Source organism: Fusarium odoratissimum (assembly GCF_000260195.1).
Source record: "Fusarium odoratissimum NRRL 54006 unplaced genomic scaffold supercont1.1, whole genome shotgun sequence".
Taxonomy (NCBI): Eukaryota; Fungi; Ascomycota; class Sordariomycetes; order Hypocreales; family Nectriaceae; genus Fusarium; species Fusarium odoratissimum.
Genome location: NW_022158687.1, coordinates 3,274,360 through 3,292,986, shown reverse-complemented (window position 1 = coordinate 3,292,986; position 18,627 = coordinate 3,274,360). Strand labels below are relative to the sequence as shown.

General features: G+C 48.7%; 6 protein-coding genes across 9 annotated transcripts; 5 read left to right on the top strand and 1 right to left on the bottom strand.

Moving 5' to 3' along the window:
• Nucleotides 1-314: 314 nt before the first annotated feature.
• FOIG_01156 (uncharacterized protein) lies at nucleotides 315-2,742 on the top strand. Its single transcript, XM_031197858.1, has one exon. The coding sequence runs from the start codon at nucleotides 453-455 to the stop codon at nucleotides 990-992; it is 540 nt and encodes a 179-aa protein (XP_031073625.1). The 5' UTR covers nucleotides 315-452; the 3' UTR covers nucleotides 993-2,742.
• FOIG_01155 (GPN-loop GTPase 3 like) lies at nucleotides 336-3,423 on the bottom strand. 2 transcript variants are annotated; one of them, XM_031197857.1, is made up of 3 exons: nucleotides 3,285-3,423; nucleotides 2,369-3,166; nucleotides 1,059-2,212 (listed from the first exon to the last, which is right to left on the bottom strand). In XM_031197857.1, the coding sequence occupies exons 2-3, from the start codon at nucleotides 2,414-2,416 to the stop codon at nucleotides 1,358-1,360; spliced, it is 903 nt and encodes a 300-aa protein (XP_031073624.1). In that variant the 5' UTR covers nucleotides 2,417-3,166; nucleotides 3,285-3,423; the 3' UTR covers nucleotides 1,059-1,357. The 2 variants fall into 2 exon arrangements, with proteins under 2 accessions (XP_031073623.1, XP_031073624.1); XM_031197856.1 differs by lacking the exon at nucleotides 3,285-3,423 and having other exon boundaries at nucleotides 336-2,212; nucleotides 2,369-3,267.
• A 376-nt stretch (nucleotides 3,424-3,799) lies between these two features.
• Nucleotides 3,800-6,571, top strand: FOIG_01154 (S-adenosylmethionine synthase). Of its 3 annotated transcripts, XM_031197854.1 has the most exons (4): nucleotides 3,877-4,090; nucleotides 4,151-4,342; nucleotides 4,466-5,131; nucleotides 5,187-6,571. In XM_031197854.1, the coding sequence occupies exons 2-4, from the start codon at nucleotides 4,259-4,261 to the stop codon at nucleotides 5,646-5,648; spliced, it is 1,212 nt and encodes a 403-aa protein (XP_031073621.1). In that variant the 5' UTR covers nucleotides 3,877-4,090; nucleotides 4,151-4,258; the 3' UTR covers nucleotides 5,649-6,571. The 3 variants fall into 3 exon arrangements, with proteins under 3 accessions (XP_031073620.1, XP_031073621.1, XP_031073622.1); XM_031197853.1 differs by having other exon boundaries at nucleotides 3,800-4,342; XM_031197855.1 differs by having other exon boundaries at nucleotides 4,151-5,131.
• A 4,129-nt stretch (nucleotides 6,572-10,700) lies between these two features.
• FOIG_01153 (uncharacterized protein) lies at nucleotides 10,701-12,555 on the top strand. The gene is made up of 2 exons (XM_031197852.1): nucleotides 10,701-12,099; nucleotides 12,122-12,555. Exon 1 carries the CDS (start codon nucleotides 11,388-11,390, stop codon nucleotides 12,006-12,008), a length of 621 nt encoding a protein of 206 aa, XP_031073619.1. The 5' UTR covers nucleotides 10,701-11,387; the 3' UTR covers nucleotides 12,009-12,099; nucleotides 12,122-12,555.
• A 1,068-nt stretch (nucleotides 12,556-13,623) lies between these two features.
• FOIG_01152 (1-phosphatidylinositol phosphodiesterase) lies at nucleotides 13,624-15,502 on the top strand. Its single transcript, XM_031197851.1, has one exon. The coding sequence runs from the start codon at nucleotides 13,899-13,901 to the stop codon at nucleotides 15,312-15,314; it is 1,416 nt and encodes a 471-aa protein (XP_031073618.1). The 5' UTR covers nucleotides 13,624-13,898; the 3' UTR covers nucleotides 15,315-15,502.
• A 1,435-nt stretch (nucleotides 15,503-16,937) lies between these two features.
• On the top strand, nucleotides 16,938-18,572 carry FOIG_01151 (uncharacterized protein). The gene has a single exon (XM_031197850.1). It carries the CDS (start codon nucleotides 17,038-17,040, stop codon nucleotides 18,361-18,363), a length of 1,326 nt encoding a protein of 441 aa, XP_031073617.1. The 5' UTR covers nucleotides 16,938-17,037; the 3' UTR covers nucleotides 18,364-18,572.
• Nucleotides 18,573-18,627: the final 55 nt, after the last annotated feature.

The window sequence follows — 18,627 nt, the reverse complement described above, 5'->3', positions numbered from 1 at the left end:
GGTTAATAGATCTCCATTTCCATTCGCTTAAACTATACTATTATATCATAGTACCCGTCATCGTACCGGTACCTTACAACCGTCTTTGAACACTCATGCTGATATATTCTGAAATCATACCTCCAGAGCATAAATACCCTAGTCAACATAAGATGAAATCGAGTCACCCTGTGAAGAGTAGTCTAATAAATATTCACATTGCAATGATATTTCTATCAGAACTTAAGTAAATCTCAGGCCACTTCATATATCAAGTCACGTTCCAGTAAACAAAGGGGCAAGTAGTAGTTAATGCTTACCTGAGCTAGGTATCTTAGACCGCAACTTTCCCTTCACAACTACCCTGGACGCTCGCACAGAAAAGCCACGAAACAACATTTCCCCCACCAGCATCAACAAACTCAAACTCAAACCTTACACCGACAGGATTCCCATCACAAATTATCGCCGAAATGCCCTCCGTGGAACCCCCAACGCTGGCAACGCACCTCCTTACAGCGCTGCTCCCCCCAGAGCTCGCCGATTCTATCCAAAAGCACATCCTGCACCCACGCTCGCCCGTCCAAATCATCGCGCGCAACGTCCTCGACCAAGCGCAGAATCTTCTCGACACGGCTGCGCCTCTTCTCGAGCCGCTATTTGATCGCGTCATGATCGTACTAGCAGAAAACCAAGGCCTCGTCGGCGTGATTGCATCGCTGGTTGTACTCGCCACTCTTGTAATAATTCTCAATTGGATTCGTCGTCTGCTCATGTGGTGGACGCGCATGGCTATGCGCATCGCGACTTGGGCTTTTCTACTTGCTCTTGCAGCGTGGATCTGGGAGCGTGGTGTCTTTGAGAGTGCAAGGGATATGGCTGTCATGGGCGGCAAGATCGTGGGATACCTGGCCGTTATCAAGAATGTTTGGCTGCAGGAGTATGATCGCTACGAGGCGCAACAGGGCATGACCGGAACCAGAGGCACGGCTTCTGGACGACGATCGAGATAAGCGACGTCCATACAGAACGAATCTATGTGGACGGCGAATATACAGCAATGGCTGTTTTGCATACGACCCGACACTTTTGAATACCCCCAGAAGACGGAACATCAAGGGAAGCACCAGAAACAAAGCATGGATATATCATGACCATACAACATAACACACCCATCAGCATCATTCTTACGATTATCACGAAAGAGGTGGAAAGGGGCAGGTTAGGAAAAAGAGCGAGACTGTGACACATCACGTCCAAGCTCAATTCAATCTCAGACCATGAGAAGCAATCAGTAACGCCGGCGCTATGCAATACTACTATCAAGATACCACAGATTTCTCTTTTCTCAGGTTCTCCCTTTGCCATTATATCCACACTAGTCGTCATGATCCTCAAATTCCTCATCATGGGGCTCTTTGGGATCCTGAGCTTCGTGGAACTGTATGCAGTCGTCAATGTAGCTCAGAATAGCACCGACGCTGTCCTCGTTGGTCACGTCTAGCCTGAGATAGTTGATCATACTGAAGCTCTCGATCAAGCCAGCCACAGCTCGGTTCAGTCGTCGGAAACTAGCACCCTTCATTACTTGTTCCTTCTCGTCAGGTGCCTTTGACTCGTCATCTTCGGCTTCAGGACCCTCTGTAACACGACGCGCACGCTCGATGGGGTCATCGTCGAGCAGACCCACGTCAGGTGTGAGGAAGCGCTTGAGATCCTTCTTCTTCACTTGACCCTTAACGAGATCCATCTTGGACAGGATGTTGATGTGTGGCACCTCGAGCATGAGCATGGCACTCATGGCACTAAGGGTACCAGAGAAAAACTTTGCTCGATCGACAACGAATGTGGCTTCGAGGAGATAGACAGCGGCCATGCGGATGTCAAGAGAGCCCGGCTGGGACAGAAATTTGACCAGAGCCGGTAGAATAGGGACATGTGTGTATAACTCGATCTGACCAGGCATGTCGAAGATAATGAGATATTCCTCGGTCAGACTGTCGAGAGCTTCGGTCAACCAGTCGAGGTTCTCCATGAGGAACTCAAAGCAATAGATCAGGCCACCGTTAGGTCCGAGGCCAACCTCCTCCATAGCATCTTTGAGAGAAATAAGTTCTTTGATGTCAAGATCTGGTTCATGCTCAAATGATTCGGCGGCAGGGTCAAGGTTGATGTAAAAGGCAGAACGGCGATTAAGATTAAGATGAGTGATTAGGGCGGCGCAGAAAGTTGACTAGACGCGACAGAATGCAAAGTTAGTTGGGGCGCATTGATGAATGTTGGGAACAAAAAGACCAGCACGCGATCCAGGACAGCATGGTGAGAACGATGATGCAACAAGAGGCGGTATCGCAGAACAGAAGCTAAAGCAAAGGGCAATCCCACGTACCTTGCCCGCGCCCGCAGGGCCCATGATCATGGCACCGAACTTGCTCATGTTGAAGATACTAAGATGTTGTACGTTGTTTGTTTTGGTTGTCAAGAACAAGGGCCAAGATCCGATTTGATAGCTCCAGGGTCGAAGCTACTAGGTAGCTACAGATTCTAAGCAGCCCCGCTTGCTTGAGATAGAGGGGGGCCGATCTAGCAGAAGAGTATGACAGAAAGTGATAGCTCTGCACCGTATAGCCAAGGTTCAACGTCGGTTATATCTCGTTGTTTGGATATCGATGAGGATTACACTTCTCGATGTGGTGATGGTGACGAGCTTGTAAGAGGTAGTGAATTTTTGACATGTTCTGGAAGGGAACCTGAATGGTGGGGTAAAAGTTCGGATTTTTTCACACCTTCTTTTCCTCGCCGTTTTTGCCCCTCCTGCTCCGGCGCCATAAAAAAAAAAAGTCGTTTCTCAGCCTCTTTTTCTCTTTTGGCCTCTCGTGTGAAGCTATCTGCCCCGCCATTACTGTACATGTACTAGGTTATCATGCCGAGACTCGGGGCCATCATGATAACTTTTTTACGTTAGTAGAGACACCTTTTCATTGACATCCACTCGACTATCTTCTCCGGATGCTGGCGCACGTGTATGAAAATCAGTCAGGGAATTGGTCAAGGATTATTCTTGGAAGGATTGCGGCTGATAGGTTCGGCAACTCATGGCCCATTGTTCCTACAACCGGATATCCTAACTTAGATGAGGGGATTGACGGGAAGCGGGGAGACGAGTACGAGTGAGGACGGATTGCAACTGCATTGATGAGCTCGGGTTAGTTAGCGAGAGGGTGCAAGAAAAGCGAGATTAACATGTAGAGTTAAGACCTCAACAACTCAATCTATGAGAACCCTATGCTCAGACTTAGGACTACCTTAGTAATTGAAGCTTAGGAATACATTTCATAAGTTAGGTATTCGTAAAAGAAAGAGGATGTTCCACAATGTCAACACTTGAGAAGGACGTATGTTTTCCTGTATTCCGAACACTGGCAGGCACTGTCTGCAACTGACGGCAGGTGCGATGGCGCAATACTGCCGCAAATTTCGGCTTCCGAAGAACGTGCCTTTTCTCTCTTTCCAAGTGTCATTTACCCCTCTATCGCCAAGGGTAGCGGCCACCGAAAGCCTACCCTCTGCGATAAGCAGTGTACCTGTGCTTCACGCTATTTCCCCATACTAATACAGGTACCCTCTTATGACTTCGGACCCTGTAGATTTGGACAATCGCGACCGAGGGCCGTTCAACAGAAAAAAACGAGCAGGCACTATTTTTTTGTCGATCCCCACCTTTTCATTGAGAAGCCATTGTACTGTAGCATTGGGCAATGTTCGACGGGTACATTGAGATTGTAGTCATATGGGCGTAAACCGAGTCATTGCACAAGTCGCGAGTAAGCTCATCCTGGCAATTGTCTACGAAATCTGGAAGAAAGGACGAAAGAAAAAACTGCCCGAGCCAAGGTACCTACATAAATCTCTCCGACCTTTTGGTAAGGAAAATTCCCACCCCCCACTTCGCTCATAATAAAGCCTGCAACAACGTATTCGCACATCCCCCTCCTTCCCGCCTTTTTCTTTAAGGTACTACTACCTCCCGCTCCCGCTTCGAATCTTTTTCTGCTTTTCCCTTCTTCATCCTCTTCCTACTTCCTCCCTTCTTCAGCGCCTTCTTTCTTTGGTATGTCCTTGTTCCAATTGCTCTCCATTGTCGGTTCATTCTAACACTCAGTCGCTTCAGTGACCTCAACTCCATCGTCACCAAATAAACAGACTTGTCCGGGTCTGCCCAGCTTTAACCGTTACCTCTTTCTCTCACATCCTTCTCCTTCTTCACCTAATCCTCACAATGTCTGCTACCAACGGCACCAACGGCGTTCACGCCGAGCTCTCCTCATGGAAGCACTACAACGAGGGTTCTTTCCTCTTCACCGTAGGTCCCTCCCGGCCCCCCCATTGCGCAGCTCACATCTGAGCGATCCCTTATCGGATCTATCAATGTGACCTAGTACCGAGGTCTTATTATCCCGCAGTCCAGTCACTGACAACCAACCAGTCCGAGTCCGTCGGTGAGGGCCACCCCGACAAGATCGCTGATCAGGTTTCCGACGCCATCCTCGATGCTTGCCTCAGGGAGGATCCCCTCTCCAAGGTTGCTTGCGAGACTGCCACCAAGACCGGTATGATCATGGTCTTCGGTGAGATCACCACCCAAGCCAAGCTCGACTACCAGAAGGTCGTCCGTGACGCCATCAAGGACATCGGCTATGATGACTCTGCCAAGGGTTTTGACTACAAGACCTGCAACTTGCTCGTCGCCATTGAGCAGCAGTCTCCCGATATCGCTCAGGGTCTTCACTACGAGAAGGCTCTCGAGCAGCTCGGTGCTGGTGACCAGGGTATCATGTTCGGTTATGCCACTGACGAGACACCCGAGCTCTTCCCCCTCACTCTCCTCTTCGCCCACAAGCTGAACGCTGCCATGTCCGCTGCTCGCCGCGACGGTTCTCTGCCCTGGCTCCGACCCGACACCAAGACCCAGGTCACCATTGAGTACAAGCACGACAACGGTGCCGTTGTCCCTCAGCGCGTCCACACCGTTGTTGTCTCTGCTCAGCACTCTCCCGATATCTCCACTGAGGAGCTCCGCAAGGAGATCAAGGAGAAGATCATCAAGAAGGTCATCCCCGCCAAGTACCTCAGCGACGAGACCATCTACCACGTAAGTTTGTCAAAACACAGCAAGCAGCAAGCGAAAGTGCTAACTCTCCCTTCAGATCCAACCCTCTGGCCTCTTCATCATTGGTGGTCCCCAGGGTGACGCTGGTCTGACCGGCCGAAAGATCATCGTCGACACCTACGGTGGCTGGGGTGCCCACGGCGGTGGTGCTTTCTCCGGTAAGGATTTCTCCAAGGTCGATCGATCTGCTGCCTACGTCGGCCGATGGATTGCCAAGTCCCTCGTCAACGCCAAGCTCTGCCGACGTGCTCTTGTCCAGCTCTCCTACGCCATTGGTGTCGCTGAGCCTCTCTCCATCTACGTCGACTCCTACGGTACCTCCGAGAAGACCTCCGAGGAGCTTGTCCAGATCATCCGAGACAATTTCGACCTCCGACCTGGTGTCATTGTCCGTGAGCTCAACCTGGACCACCCTATTTACCTCCAGACTGCCAAGAACGGCCACTTCGGTACCAACCAGTCCTTCAGCTGGGAGCAGCCCAAGGAACTCAAGTTCTAAGTTGACCATTGACATTGTATCAAGTCACCAAAAGAGTATTCAACAGCTCTCTGCATGCATCGTGAAGATGTTTAATCAGTTCATTTGATTTAGCAAATATAGGCGGCGTACGGTTCTCAACGAAACCTGTGTATCTCCCACCGGAAGGGAGGACGGTCGGTTTCCGGCTTTTATTTTGTTTATAATTTCTATCCAAAAAGCCATTTCGGTTATACGGTAGTGGGGATTCTTTTGCGATATATACCAGGCACGGAGTGGGCGTCTTTCAACAAAGACATATTAGGGCAAACCTGCATTTGTGAGGCGAAGCAAAAAAAAGTCAAAAAGAGACTTGCATTTTAACGATACCACGACAAGGGAATGACAAAAGACGACGCGTTCGTGTGAGCGGCGTTTTGACGAGGAAACAAAAGAACTTCAACATCTTTTTCTTTCCTGGATCTCTAGCCGAGCTGATGCAGTAGGCGGGCGAGACCATGACGCGGTGGAAGTTGGATGGATCATTGGCAAGAATGTCAATCTTGGAGAGAAGCATCTGAAGTGAAGGGATAGTGATAGATATGCCCTGTCGCTGCGAACTGAGACAGCAGCTAGACCAAGAAAGAAATCACGTCAAGGGAATACTCGTCCAACATGTGTTTGCTGCGAAGTCTGAAGTCTTCTGCCGAAGACACAAATAGGTTGGTTGCGTTGCGTTGCTGTTGAATAGGTGTCATGATGGTCTTGGCCACAAACGGAAACCCGAAACTCTCATACCCATATGTAGTCCCTCGGTAGGTCATGGTACTGGGGTAACGCCACGAAGAACTCCATCATCATGACAACCCATTGAACTATGCATGAGCTGGTACCATATATAACGTCCTAATATCGCTTGGTTTATTCCAATATTAAATCTCCCGTAATTGAACTGGTGTAACCGCTAGGTTCTGAAAGGTCTTGGCAACAGTAAGAGGTCCCTAGACACAATAACTTCTTTCTGTTCGATATTGTGGAGTTGCTCGAAGTGATGTCACCCTTCATTCGAAAAGAATACTACTACGGACGATCTACAGAGCCTGCGGGCTTTGAAGTCGAGATAACCGTTTGTGGGTAAAGTGCGGTGAGGCAACTCATCAGCCCAGCAAGAACAGTGTCTAATGAAAAGCTCACTGCGCCATGCGAGGTCCGAGAGCCCCAGGGGAAAGAGCGCTTGGAATCCGCCATATTACCGACCGTACCTGTGACTTTCTCAGGTACTCGGTCACAGACCTCTCAACAGAAAGGAGTCTTGTAGAAGATTATGTGCCATCCAATGTGATGAGCCCTCCCAGAACCAACGACGGTCTACAGGTGAAAACCCACCATGGCAACATAGGTGCTCAAGGCTCCCAGCCTCCACCATCCGGTTGCATCGAAAATCGAACTGGGCGAAGGCCGATGCCCCGTGCCGCAAAAAGTGTTGCCAAGTCTGGACCCCTTAGACTCGTTTGGACAACGTTGAGTGTGCTGCTTGAAGCTGCGCTGCGCTCATTCCAACAGCAGCATATCAGTAAATTTGAAGAATAGATGTCTGGACTTGAAGTCTGAAGAGTAAAACAGACAACTGGTACCATGAACTTGAGTCCAGTGAACATGTAGTGCGTCAGGGGTTACCTTCCAAAGGAGTTCACCACAAACGGAAACGAGAAAGACCCAGCTGTCCACGAGAAAAGGCGTGTCTCAGATCCTCGAAATCTGAAAAGCGTCTTCATGTGGCAATCATCGTTTTGAGCCATTCGAGCCTACAGCTGATTCTTTTGCCAAGAATTCTCAAAGTTGAACGGCACCTCTCCAACTCATTGTGTAATCGTGTTTGACATGGGGTGGGAACTGTCAAATCTTCTGACATAGGAGTAAAATATGAAGTAGCCTATTTGCCTTTCAGATATCCCTGCTTTATTAAACCTCATATCATCCTTGGAGCCCCTCAATTTAAGATCCAGCGTTGTACTGGGACACAAGGGGAGTCTATGCACATGCTGGTCTTGTGATGAAAACATCAGCAGAGTCATTCTTGATTCGACGAGGAAGAGTACGTACAAATGGGTATTGAGAAACGAAGCAAGGTCGAAGATAACTCCTGTAAAAGCATTCTCGACGAGAAACAAGACAACTCGCCTCCTCAAAGATGGCGCAGTGAATATGGATGTGTGTACTTGAAGTGGTGTACAGGACTCATTGGTACCGATTAGACCACAGAGGCTGCAACTAATATCCGTGAAAAGGGGGTATTCAGAGGATCTACGTTCCATGGCCGCTCAACGAGTACCAGCAAGTTTACCTATGCACATGAAGATATGAAGAGTGCTTCAGAACAGGCAATTGAAAGAACAAACTTGTCCCGTCCATTGAGAAGCCTTACCCTGCATTCAGAAGCCCCCTGGCTCATGCTCCATCTCATTTATGATCATGGCTTATACCCAGGTCAATGAGGAGGAACACACGGCTTGCCATAAGCTTTCCAACTCGGCCTGAGGTGATAGGATTGAACCACCTCAAGAGCGAAAAGGAGCATACAGCGAGGTGAAGAACATGACATGACTTTGAGACATATTCAAAAAGCCTCGAGTTGTTTGTTTGGTGGCTTACAGGCCCAGTCCTTCGGCTCGAAAACCCAGATGTGCTGTTGAGCAAGTTTAGGGCATTCCGTTTCCTGAGCTGGAAGACTTGCTCAAACTGCTTCAATTGGAGGGGCGTGTAGTCTTCATCATCCCGTGTGGTATGAATAAACGTGGGAGGGACTACCAACAGACCGTAGGCATTGTTCTTTTGCAAAGTGTGTACTATCAGAAGCTGACGGTATGTCACAACTGTGAGTGTAGGAGGAGTAGATTCTCATCTCATCATCTGCAGATCTTTGTTTCTTTGAGACATCGATTGTGCGAATAAGACTGTACGGTGGAAGCAATCCGATCAGCCAACGATGTCAGCACTTCTTGACGAAAGGCTATGCTGAAGCCGACGTCGGACCAGGAGTAACAGGAGTGAGATACCCAGCCAACTGGACTTCTAGGATCAAGAATTTTCACAGGTGAAACGACCTTTCCTCAGTCCCTTTAGTTGTTTTAGATGTAAACATTGTAGTCACTGCACCACAGGCTTATACTCACAACATCAATAGCCACCTGTGAATATCGAGTGAAATGTAACGAAGTCCAGAATCGCTAGTATACTCTGCATCACAGTGTGTCGAGAACCAGCAGGCCGGATGAGAAGAGGATCGTCCCGGGTACGCCATTATAGCGTAGTCACTCTGCTGGTATTCTGGGCTTGGACGCTGAAGGTTAAGGCCGCACAGAAAGTGAAAATTGGGGGCCGGGGGCCCAAGCTTGAATAGACAGCGGAACCGAGGAGATGGTTTGGCAGTCAAAAGGCTGCTTCGCTTAAACTGGTTATGGTTCTGCAGGAGGTGCGGACGCAAGATATGACGCCGCGGACCTGGTAGGCGTTGGTGACCAGTGCATGGACCTTTGTTTGTTTGTTGGGAAATTGAACGGGCAAGGTTTCCTTCGGCGAATTATACAGAGTGCGAGTGGACAATATGATATTGTTTGTCGGTAAGGAGGTGGTGTGGTGTGGTTTCGCCCGAGACTGTCTGAACGGTGTAAGTCCCCGAGATGCATCACGGCAGGGATGATGGATGGTTGTGACCGTTTGGAACATGCATTTGTCAGCCCAAGAAAGGAAGCTCGTAAGGAGGACGTATCTATTTTCTATTGCCGACTATGATGGGTACATTTGTGTTGGCTGAGGTGTACAGAACCAAGTGTGAGTGTGCGAAAGTTGGAGGGAGAATGAGACTGTGGAGGTTGCGGAAGGCGGCAGGAGTCCGTAAATGTGGACCTGGGCCACGGGCGCTAAACCCGAAGTGAGCCTCAATAGGAAGCGAATAGGCGGCAGGTGTCGCCCGTGGTCGGTGCCCATTCGGTCGGGACTATGGGCTGACAGGTGGGTTTTACGGGGGGCCATTCGACAACAATACCAAGCGCGTCTGGGGACAATAGGAAGCAACAAGCCGCCAAGCCGCGCCCCGAAAGCCACCTTCACGCCTTCCGCTTTCGTATCGGCCAACCACGTCCTGCTAAAAGGTTCGCTTTTCCACTGTCGGCCGTGACTGACTGATGTCCAATGTTAGAGTCAGCGCCTTACTGCACTGAGGTTGGTAGTGATGACTTTGTCTCTAGAATGTGCTGATCATGAAGAAAAGTGATACAATAAACGATCATCAGTTAATGAGTAAGTAAGTACCTAGGAAAGTTACAACCCTGATGGTTTCTTCATTCAATGCTTCTCTTGTTGGACTATTCATGCTGTGGCTATTGTTGATCTCCGAAACCTTTGCGTTGAAACTCACCAATACCATATATGACAAAGGCTGGATTTTGTCTCAAAAGTTCTCTTGATTTTGTTAGTCAAATTTTGATACCTGCATATTACCGTTTGGACTCATGCAGGTGATAATCCCAGAAGCACCGAGAACGAAATGAATATGTAACCATCCAACTGCTTCAATAGGCAACAAGATCCGCCAGCAAGAACAGGCAAGACATGATAATGCACGCATTGTACCCTGATACAGGCTTTGACGTGACAACTTTGCCCTATCCGGTGCTAGAACCCATCCCATTCCACGGTGATGGTATTCAGTGGTGGTAGGTGGTCATCGCGTTGGTTTCAGCCTTTTTCTGCGGATGTGGAGGGGGCGTAGAGTCTGATGAGAGAGATCAACAATACCCGTTTGGATAAGTCCGAAATCCTTCACGAGAGCATATCCTGTGCACAGTACAATGCAGACATTGAACCCAGCCTGACGGATGTTAGTTTCGGCTGAGGCTGCAAAGTCCTTTTTCTTAGCTTGGCCACGCCATGGCACACGACATTATGTTAGCCAACCTCTTGTGCTTGTGACATATCGTGTTGTGTTTATGTTGGTGGCTTGTGTTTTGGACTGAATCAGCATGATGGGAGTTCTACCTGAGCGCTATAGGATCCATTCATCCTCCCGTTCTTAAGTGCCTATTATTGTGCCCTATTGTAGTTGCAGATGAAATGATGGCTTACAAAGTCTCGGCCTGAAGTCCATGCACATCATTTCCCCCTACACCCCCTTCTCCCGTGCGGGTAGATGGGATTCTTCTACAAATCTTGTTTGCTGTGAATTTCATGTACTTCTCCCTCACTGCAGATATCCCAACGTGGCTCCACGTAGACAGTCAATCAGGTGTTGAATAGGTTCTATTCTCTGTGATTAGTGTTGTATTGTCCAGCACTCCAAGACCACAACAGGAGGAAACTTGCTCATTTCCCCTTTTTCTTGTTCTCTCTTCAGCCCAACTATGTCTGGATACCGTTCCCGCTTCCTTTCCAGAAAACCTTTCTCTGAACCTCTTAACTCTATCCAGAAATCACTTCATCCTCGCGTCACCTCAACCCTAACAAGCCAGAGACAGCACTATCACACGTGGCGCATAGCTCTCGGCCACCACCTCGCCCCCTGGTCTTACCTATTGTGTCGAGGACAAGATCTTGTCTTTCCCGTTATTAACGGCAATTTTATAGTCGAGAAACCTTTATATATGACTGACCTGTCGCACTGGACTTCCTCTTCTGCATCAACACAGACATCTTGTCCAGTAACACCACCTGACTCTGCTCTCCTTTTCTTCAGAGAGCATCGATACTAAGCACACAAATACATCTTCCCTTACAAAAAAAACCATGGACGCTCCCAACAACACTTCTCAATCTCAGGACCCCCAAGTCGATGTCCCTAAGGAGAACAGTCCTCCTCCAGCCTACACACCACGAAGAGTTCCTGTCACTGATTTCACTGCCATGATGGCCAGAATCATTCAAGAGAGGCGGGATGCTCTCCCTAACATGGGTGGAAATAACCCACGCCCTCAGCCCCAACAAACCACCTGCACTTCCCTGCTTTCTGATACTGTGGATGATGACCAAGACGAGACATCCGAGGGAAGCTCACCCATCAGCCTCAAAATTGACACATCTGTCAATGTGTCACGAAACAACAACATCGTGTGCCTGACAGCCACTCCTGCGGAACAGGCCAATGCCATCGCCAAAGCCGTCGTGCAAGCTTTACACGAGGGAAGCTCTGGCCGTTGCGGCATTCCAATGATTGACGAGTCCGGCTGCCCTCGACCCTTGAGTATCCAGGTCGATGCGGGCCTGAATGTTGAGGGAACAGGTAATGTCATTGGAAGTCGAGATGTTCTTGGAGGTCTCATCCAGAAACGTGCTGGATCTTCACTTCGACTTGACCTGGATGATGAGGAAGACTTGGCCCCTACTAAGAGACGGCGAACAAGTCATTAAATGGAGAATACCATGTCACATCTCTGGAAAGGGTTGAATTCGGAGGTTGCTGGGTAATCACGGGAAAACATTTCCAACGATCCTGGTGAAGGTGTATTTAAGCGTTCCCTGAGGTCTATTTTACTTAGACTTCTCTCGTGGGATGTCGAATTGAGAACAGCAATGCTGAGAAGGAGATGAACGGCCTTTTTATGATTAGAGATGAAAGGCATGGGGTTTAGGAGTTTATTCATTCTTTTCTTTCTTCCTTGGCCAGCCGGAACCTGAAGGTTGGTGATATTCATGTAACACAGCGGAATTAATTACTGATTTAAGAAGAGAACCATTGCTTTGTCTCAGCCACAGATGAAATGATAATTAATTAACTGTGTTACCAAAAAAAGGTGACTTATTGTTTACGGGATCTTTGGGATCTTTGGGATCTTTCTGTCAGGCGAATATCTACAGTGCCGCCTGTATGTGTGAGAGAGTATTCTTGGGATGCGAATAATCGACAGAAGATACTCCTAACTTGTGATATGAAGTGATATACAAATACAATTGGAGTTTTCTATGGTTTATTATTTCCGTCTCTTTCTTACATGCTGTAACATTGGGCCCTCTTTGTTGGAATTCCTTATTGTGTTGTGTTACACGTCACTCACCTGCCACCTTCAACATGACCGTGCCATTCTTCACCTTTACCTTCACGCGTCTCTTGACCTCGACCAATCTTCAAGCTACTCTCAACAAGGAAATCAATCACTTGGGAATAATCAATAAGAGACTTGCTTCGTTCTTAGCGCTCTCAATTCTCAATAATCGCATCCTTCCAACGCCATTCCCGCTGTGATCGCATTCCCCCAACGCTAAGGCGTCAACGTTTCAATCGTCACGCAGGGAAAACCAGGAAATAAGAGGCAAACCCCCCTTTCCGATGGAATGGTACTGTAGCTCGGTCGCTTGAGCAGCTGGTGCACGGTCATCCTGTCCCTCGGTCCCTTTTAGGATACACACTATCCATTATTTGGCCCGTCCCAGTTCAGAGGATGGGGATCAGCCAAGTCGAGCTGGTGCAATTAGTCTGGCAACCATGGGGGTAGATTACCTATTGACACCCATCCAACTCAATGTGCAGCTTCAGCCTTACTTTGTGTGTTCTATTGTTGGTTCCCCGACGGAATTGTTCATCAGCCAAGTCGGAACGCCAACACTGAACCGTTTTGTGTTGGGCCTTTTACAGTTCTTCCCTTTGCTTGAGGAGGGCTTCGAAGGCTTATATGCCAGCCAGTCTGTTAGCTGTAGTAAGCTCACTTTCAAACCATCCAAGAAGGTGTGTTGGCGCCAGATGAAACACCCAAGATGAAAAGTCTGACTTGGTGCAGGGAGTCTCCCTTGGCAATGATGACGAAGGACGACGCAAGCCGAGATGACTTCAGCTCCCATGATACAGTAGCTTACAACTTATCTACAACAACCATTCTCTCAGCTCCCCTGCTCTCTTAGGCTTTTACCGTCTTTTGGGTGCTTCCATGTCCCCGCTACTTTATTCGAGGGGGTCCAATTGACATGAAAACTGGCCCCGCGCATGCCGAACTAGGCCTGCTTCAATTAGCTCGGATAGCTCGATAAGGTGAGCTTCAGAAGCTCCCAGCTTCCTAACCTCCCCCACCACATTCAGATTCAGATTCAGATTCAGATTCAGATCTTGGCTTCGATTCTCTTGGTTTATGTACGCGTAAGGAGCTTCCCTCCGGCCTTTCCTGCTTGGCTTTAAGCTTAGCTGTCTTTTTTTATTCCACCTCCAACAAACCTCTTCCTGGATAGCTTCATCCACTTTCCACGAGGTCTCGCAATAAGCGCCATCATTCCATTCAATTAGTGACCACTCTATTTGCGACAACCACAGCCATGGCTCACCTCACCATTCGCAATCTTACTATTAACCCAATCGAGCTCATTGAAATCGAGAGGTTCGAGGGCCAAACTGTGAGAACTGGCAATGTTCTCTCAAATATGACAAGCCATATCAGTGGCTTCATCAAGGCTACTGACTTCAGCTCTCGTCAAACCCAGGCCAAGGGCGATCCCATCCACAAGGAAAAGGCCTCTGTCAAAGTTGAGCCCTTCAAGACCAAGGATTCTGGAATCCGAGCCGCCGACAAGAATAAGGAGGTGGTCCGTCTTACCTTCAAATATGAGGATCACAAGTATCAAGTCGACATCCCCAGCCCCTCCAACAAATCTTCTGTCATGAAGAACCTGGACGGAGGTAAACAGGATCTCACTGTCGTTTATACCCCCAACGGTGCCTTCCTTGCCATCTTCTCTTCTGCCCAGCTGCATCGCTGGATGCACGAGCTTCACGACGACTGGCCACTCACTCTGCTTTCGATTCCTGGCACGCACAATTCTCCTACATGCTATACTGCGCTTCCTTCTGTTCGATGTCAAGCAGTTGACGTCTTGGAGCAACTCAAAAATGGTGTTCGGTTCCTCGACGTTCGAGTGTCCGTGAGTCCTGACGATGATGAACTTGCTCTTGTCCACAGCGTGTTTCCCATTTCCTTGACTGGCACCAAGTACTTCAAAGACATGCTCGAGGATATCTACAAGTTCCTCGACGAGAACAGCAGTGAGACTGTCATCATGAGTATCAAGCGCGAAGGTACTGGAAAGGGCAACGACGAACAACTCGGAAAATATCTGAAGCACAGCTACGCCGATAAAAGACGAAGTCGATGGTGGACTGAGCCCAAGATTCCAACTCTGGGTGGTGCCCGTGGTCGCATTGTCATCGTCCGCCGCTTCAACTTGGACGGCGAGATGAAGAAGACATGCTGGGATGGTCGAGGTTGGGGTATTGATGCAGGCGCCTGGCCCGATAACTGTGAGGACGGCAAGGTGCCAGGAGGTATCATCCGTGTCCAAGACTTTTACGAAATTACCGAGAGCCAGAACATTGAGAAGAAGATTGAGTACTGCCGTCGGCAACTCGAACGCGCTGCTGAGCAGACCTTTGCTCTCGCCGGGATGGATGGTCATAAGGAGGGTACTAGTTTACCCCCCTTGTTCGTCAACTTCCTCACAGCAAGCAACTTCTTCAACGCAACCTGCTGGCCAGAGCGTATTGCCGCCAAGGTCAACCCCTCTGTTATCGAGTACCTCTGCATGTGCCACGGCGAGGATGGCAAGGGGCCAAACAAGCTCAAGATCGGTTCTGCAGGTACAGGAGTCGTCGTTACCGACTGGGTAGGCCACAAGGATGATTGGGATTTGATCCGCTGTATTGTTGGAATGAACGCGAGGCTGCAGCTCAAGAAATAAGTTTAGTATATGCCATAGAGTGAACGAGAACACGACGGGCGTAAAAAATAGATATCTATAGCTATCCCATTCCCAGGTAGGAAACCTCTACAAGAATCACACATATTCACAAAATGAAAGGCGTAGCATGGCTTGGTAAATTATATATTTCAAAGTTACATATTTCTTGAAAGGCCAATAGATTCGCGGTCATTGATCGTTAAATCTAATAAAGCTGGTTAGCTATGACATCTTCGCAATGTTGCAAAAAAAAACCATGTGTGGAGGAAACCATATCAGTTCTCCAAGGTGAATAGGTTGTTCGTCACGATGAACTCGGATAGAGCTAATAATAGCAGAGTCATCATATGGCAGGGGTGTGTAGATATGTGCAAAGAAATGTTGTCTTACCACTCATGACACAAGAACGTCTATTGTATACCTACGACGGAGTTAGCGTCCAGCGTCATGGAATTCGGCAACAAAAGCGCAAGATCAAATCTAGATAGGTTAGCCATGGAATCGCGTGTAGTTAGGTCATTGGAAGCATACCAATCAATCAGATGTTGATGTTGTGTTCATATCCCAAGGTCCGAAGACCAAGAGTCAAACAGTGTGAATACTAAAAAAACAACTCATCACGTAATGGATGTATATGCAAGAGTAAGAATTCTTTGTTTAGGTACCTAGATCCTCAACAGTCAGCCACCGGTTCCTTAACCAGATATCGACAAGAATCCATTTCCACAGGAGCCACGATCAGGTGACGAAGTATCAACAAGAGGTCCCACTACACACCCACCACAAGGATTTGTACGTCCTTGCTTTTCTAGGGCGGGAGGCAGCAGTACTCATTTATGTCCGCCCGTTCGTTCAAATCTTCATCATAAAGTGGCTGGGAGCGCTTGAGAGGAAGAAGAGATTTACCTATAGACAAGCGCGAGTTAGCAATTGCATCAGTAGAGAACGGTGCAAGCAAAGAGGCGTTGTGATCTCCTGTCAGACAAGGCTGAAACTTATAACAACAGTATCCACATAGTATATTAAGAATGAGGAATCCCTAAGGTGTCGTTTTGATCATCACTCGGAGAGGGTTTGAAGAAACAAAGGAAAATATGTACCAACCTTTTCAGTTTATAGCAAGAGATGACGCGCTCAACCGGGAGACGCGTCCATTGTATGGCTAACAACAGGTGAACAAACAAAACTAGTGACTGGTCAGTAAGAGGTTTGCGACAAAAACATCCTGCCGGTTCTGAGGTCCAAAGCTTTCTCAGTGTAATTCTAGAGATTGCTAAATCACCATTGTGCTGGTCTGATTTGGATTGTTCGTGTATGATATTCATCATGTGAAGCAGAAAATAAAGCAGGGAGAGGGAAGAATTCTTACCTAGAAGAAATCCAAGGTCATGGTCGCGCAAAATTGACAACACCTTTGCATCGTGTGCGCGAGCCAGACCTTGAGGAATCAAGAGGGAGATGTTTGAGCGAAGGAAAAACGAAGACAAGAAAATTTATTGTTGGTGGAGGTCGCAATTGCTGACTGTACATTCGCACTAACCTTGTTTCGTGCTAGATGAACCCCGCAATCCGCCAACCGGTGCCTTCCGTGTGGCGCATGCTGTGGCGAATTATCACCGCCATAAAGGACCTTCTCATACCGCCCGAGCTCAATGCGTTGTACTTCAGCTTACGCACCTCACTTTCCAACACCGTTGGATTGGAAACGACACAAAACTTCACTATGGCGTCTTTAGAGGCGCTGTTGGGTCCGATGGCCCGACGGCTTCTCAAAGTCGCTGCGGCCAAAACCACAAATGTGGTTCGGACCAAGCTCGTCTTCATGACGCGGCCCCTGCAATCCCAACTTACACTCAGAACCGCCAGAGTTGCTCGTCAACCAATTCACCCCGTTGCTGTGCTTCGACAGCAGAAGCGCCATACTAGATGGTTCTCGAGCTCCGCAGCTCAGAATGTCAACCGAGTCATTAGGAGATTCGTTAGCTCCGAGCCCAAGGCTGCCCGGTTTGATCGATCCAAGATCCCGACTTCGAACACATCTCGACGTGTTGCGCAGTTCTCCGGCCGAGCTCCTTTTGCCAATGCTCTTCGACCGAATCTGACCGGTGGTGCTTTTCCTCGCAGTGCTGGCGGATACAGCCTCGGAGGTAGTGCTCGGTACTTCTCGCATACTCCGGCAGCTCCGGCCCAGGTTGTGCAGAATGTCTCCCAAGCCATGAGAGCGTTCTTCCTCTCTGGCCAAAAGCTCCGTTACGATGGTCTTGGGCCTCGAGGCGAGCGACAGTATCGTGCTGTGTCACCAGTCGAAGACCAGGCGATGCACAAGCTCTCCGCCTTCTCCCACTCCACTCCCGGCTCTTTCATCGACTTCCAGCTCAGCCCTACCGTCACAGCTCTGAGCCCTCTCGCCGCGGCTATTCCCTTTGCCTCCGAGACCTCTGGTTTCAAGGCTGAGGCCGCTGCTGGTGGTGCTTCCCTCAACACCGAGGGTTTCCTCGATGTTTTGTCCTCTGACTTTGGACGAGCATTGCAAGACCTCACAGCCATCAATGCCGACCTCCGCAGGCTTGCAGTGTTGGGTGACCTCCCAGTCTTGTTAGAGAAGCATAACGTTCTTCGAGTCCGCTTTCCAGGCGTTGACGCTGAGACCATTGAGCGACTTTGCGATGACATTGGTATTCAGCGCGGTGTGGTGGGCCAAGATGCCGACTTTGACAATACAGTCGGTGTTCCGGTTGCCCTCCGATTCCCATTCGCTCCCGATGGCATGAAGTCCGCCTTTACCCCCAGCGTATCAGTCCGATCCCTCGAGGGATACGAAACTGACGAAATCTCGACTCTGGACGAGGAATACTTTGTTCAGCAGTCATATCTGGACGAAATAATAAATAGTCCGTGGTTGGCTGAGACCGAGGGATACGAGACGATGTCGCCTCCGGACAGCTCTTCAATAGCTGGACCATCGGAAGACTACGAAGGCCTTGAAGGTATCTACCGATTTTTAGAGGAATGTGACCAGGCCAAGGGAAGAATTGGCCGAGCGAATTGATTTTGAGCGAAACGATACCAGAATGCCACATGAAAATGATTGGGCATTGAATTTGATGACCGACACTCTCTACACCTGCATGACCAGCAAAGGCTGGATTTAGTCTGAAACTGTAACTAGCTTGTTACCAATTGATTTCCTTGAGTAAACAATTAGCCTATGGACTCTATTGAACAAATGCGTGATATTCGTGATAAACAAATTGGCTGGCAATGTTATGTTGCTGAGTTGTAATCTCACCAGTTTTTGTGAAATGCCTATAGA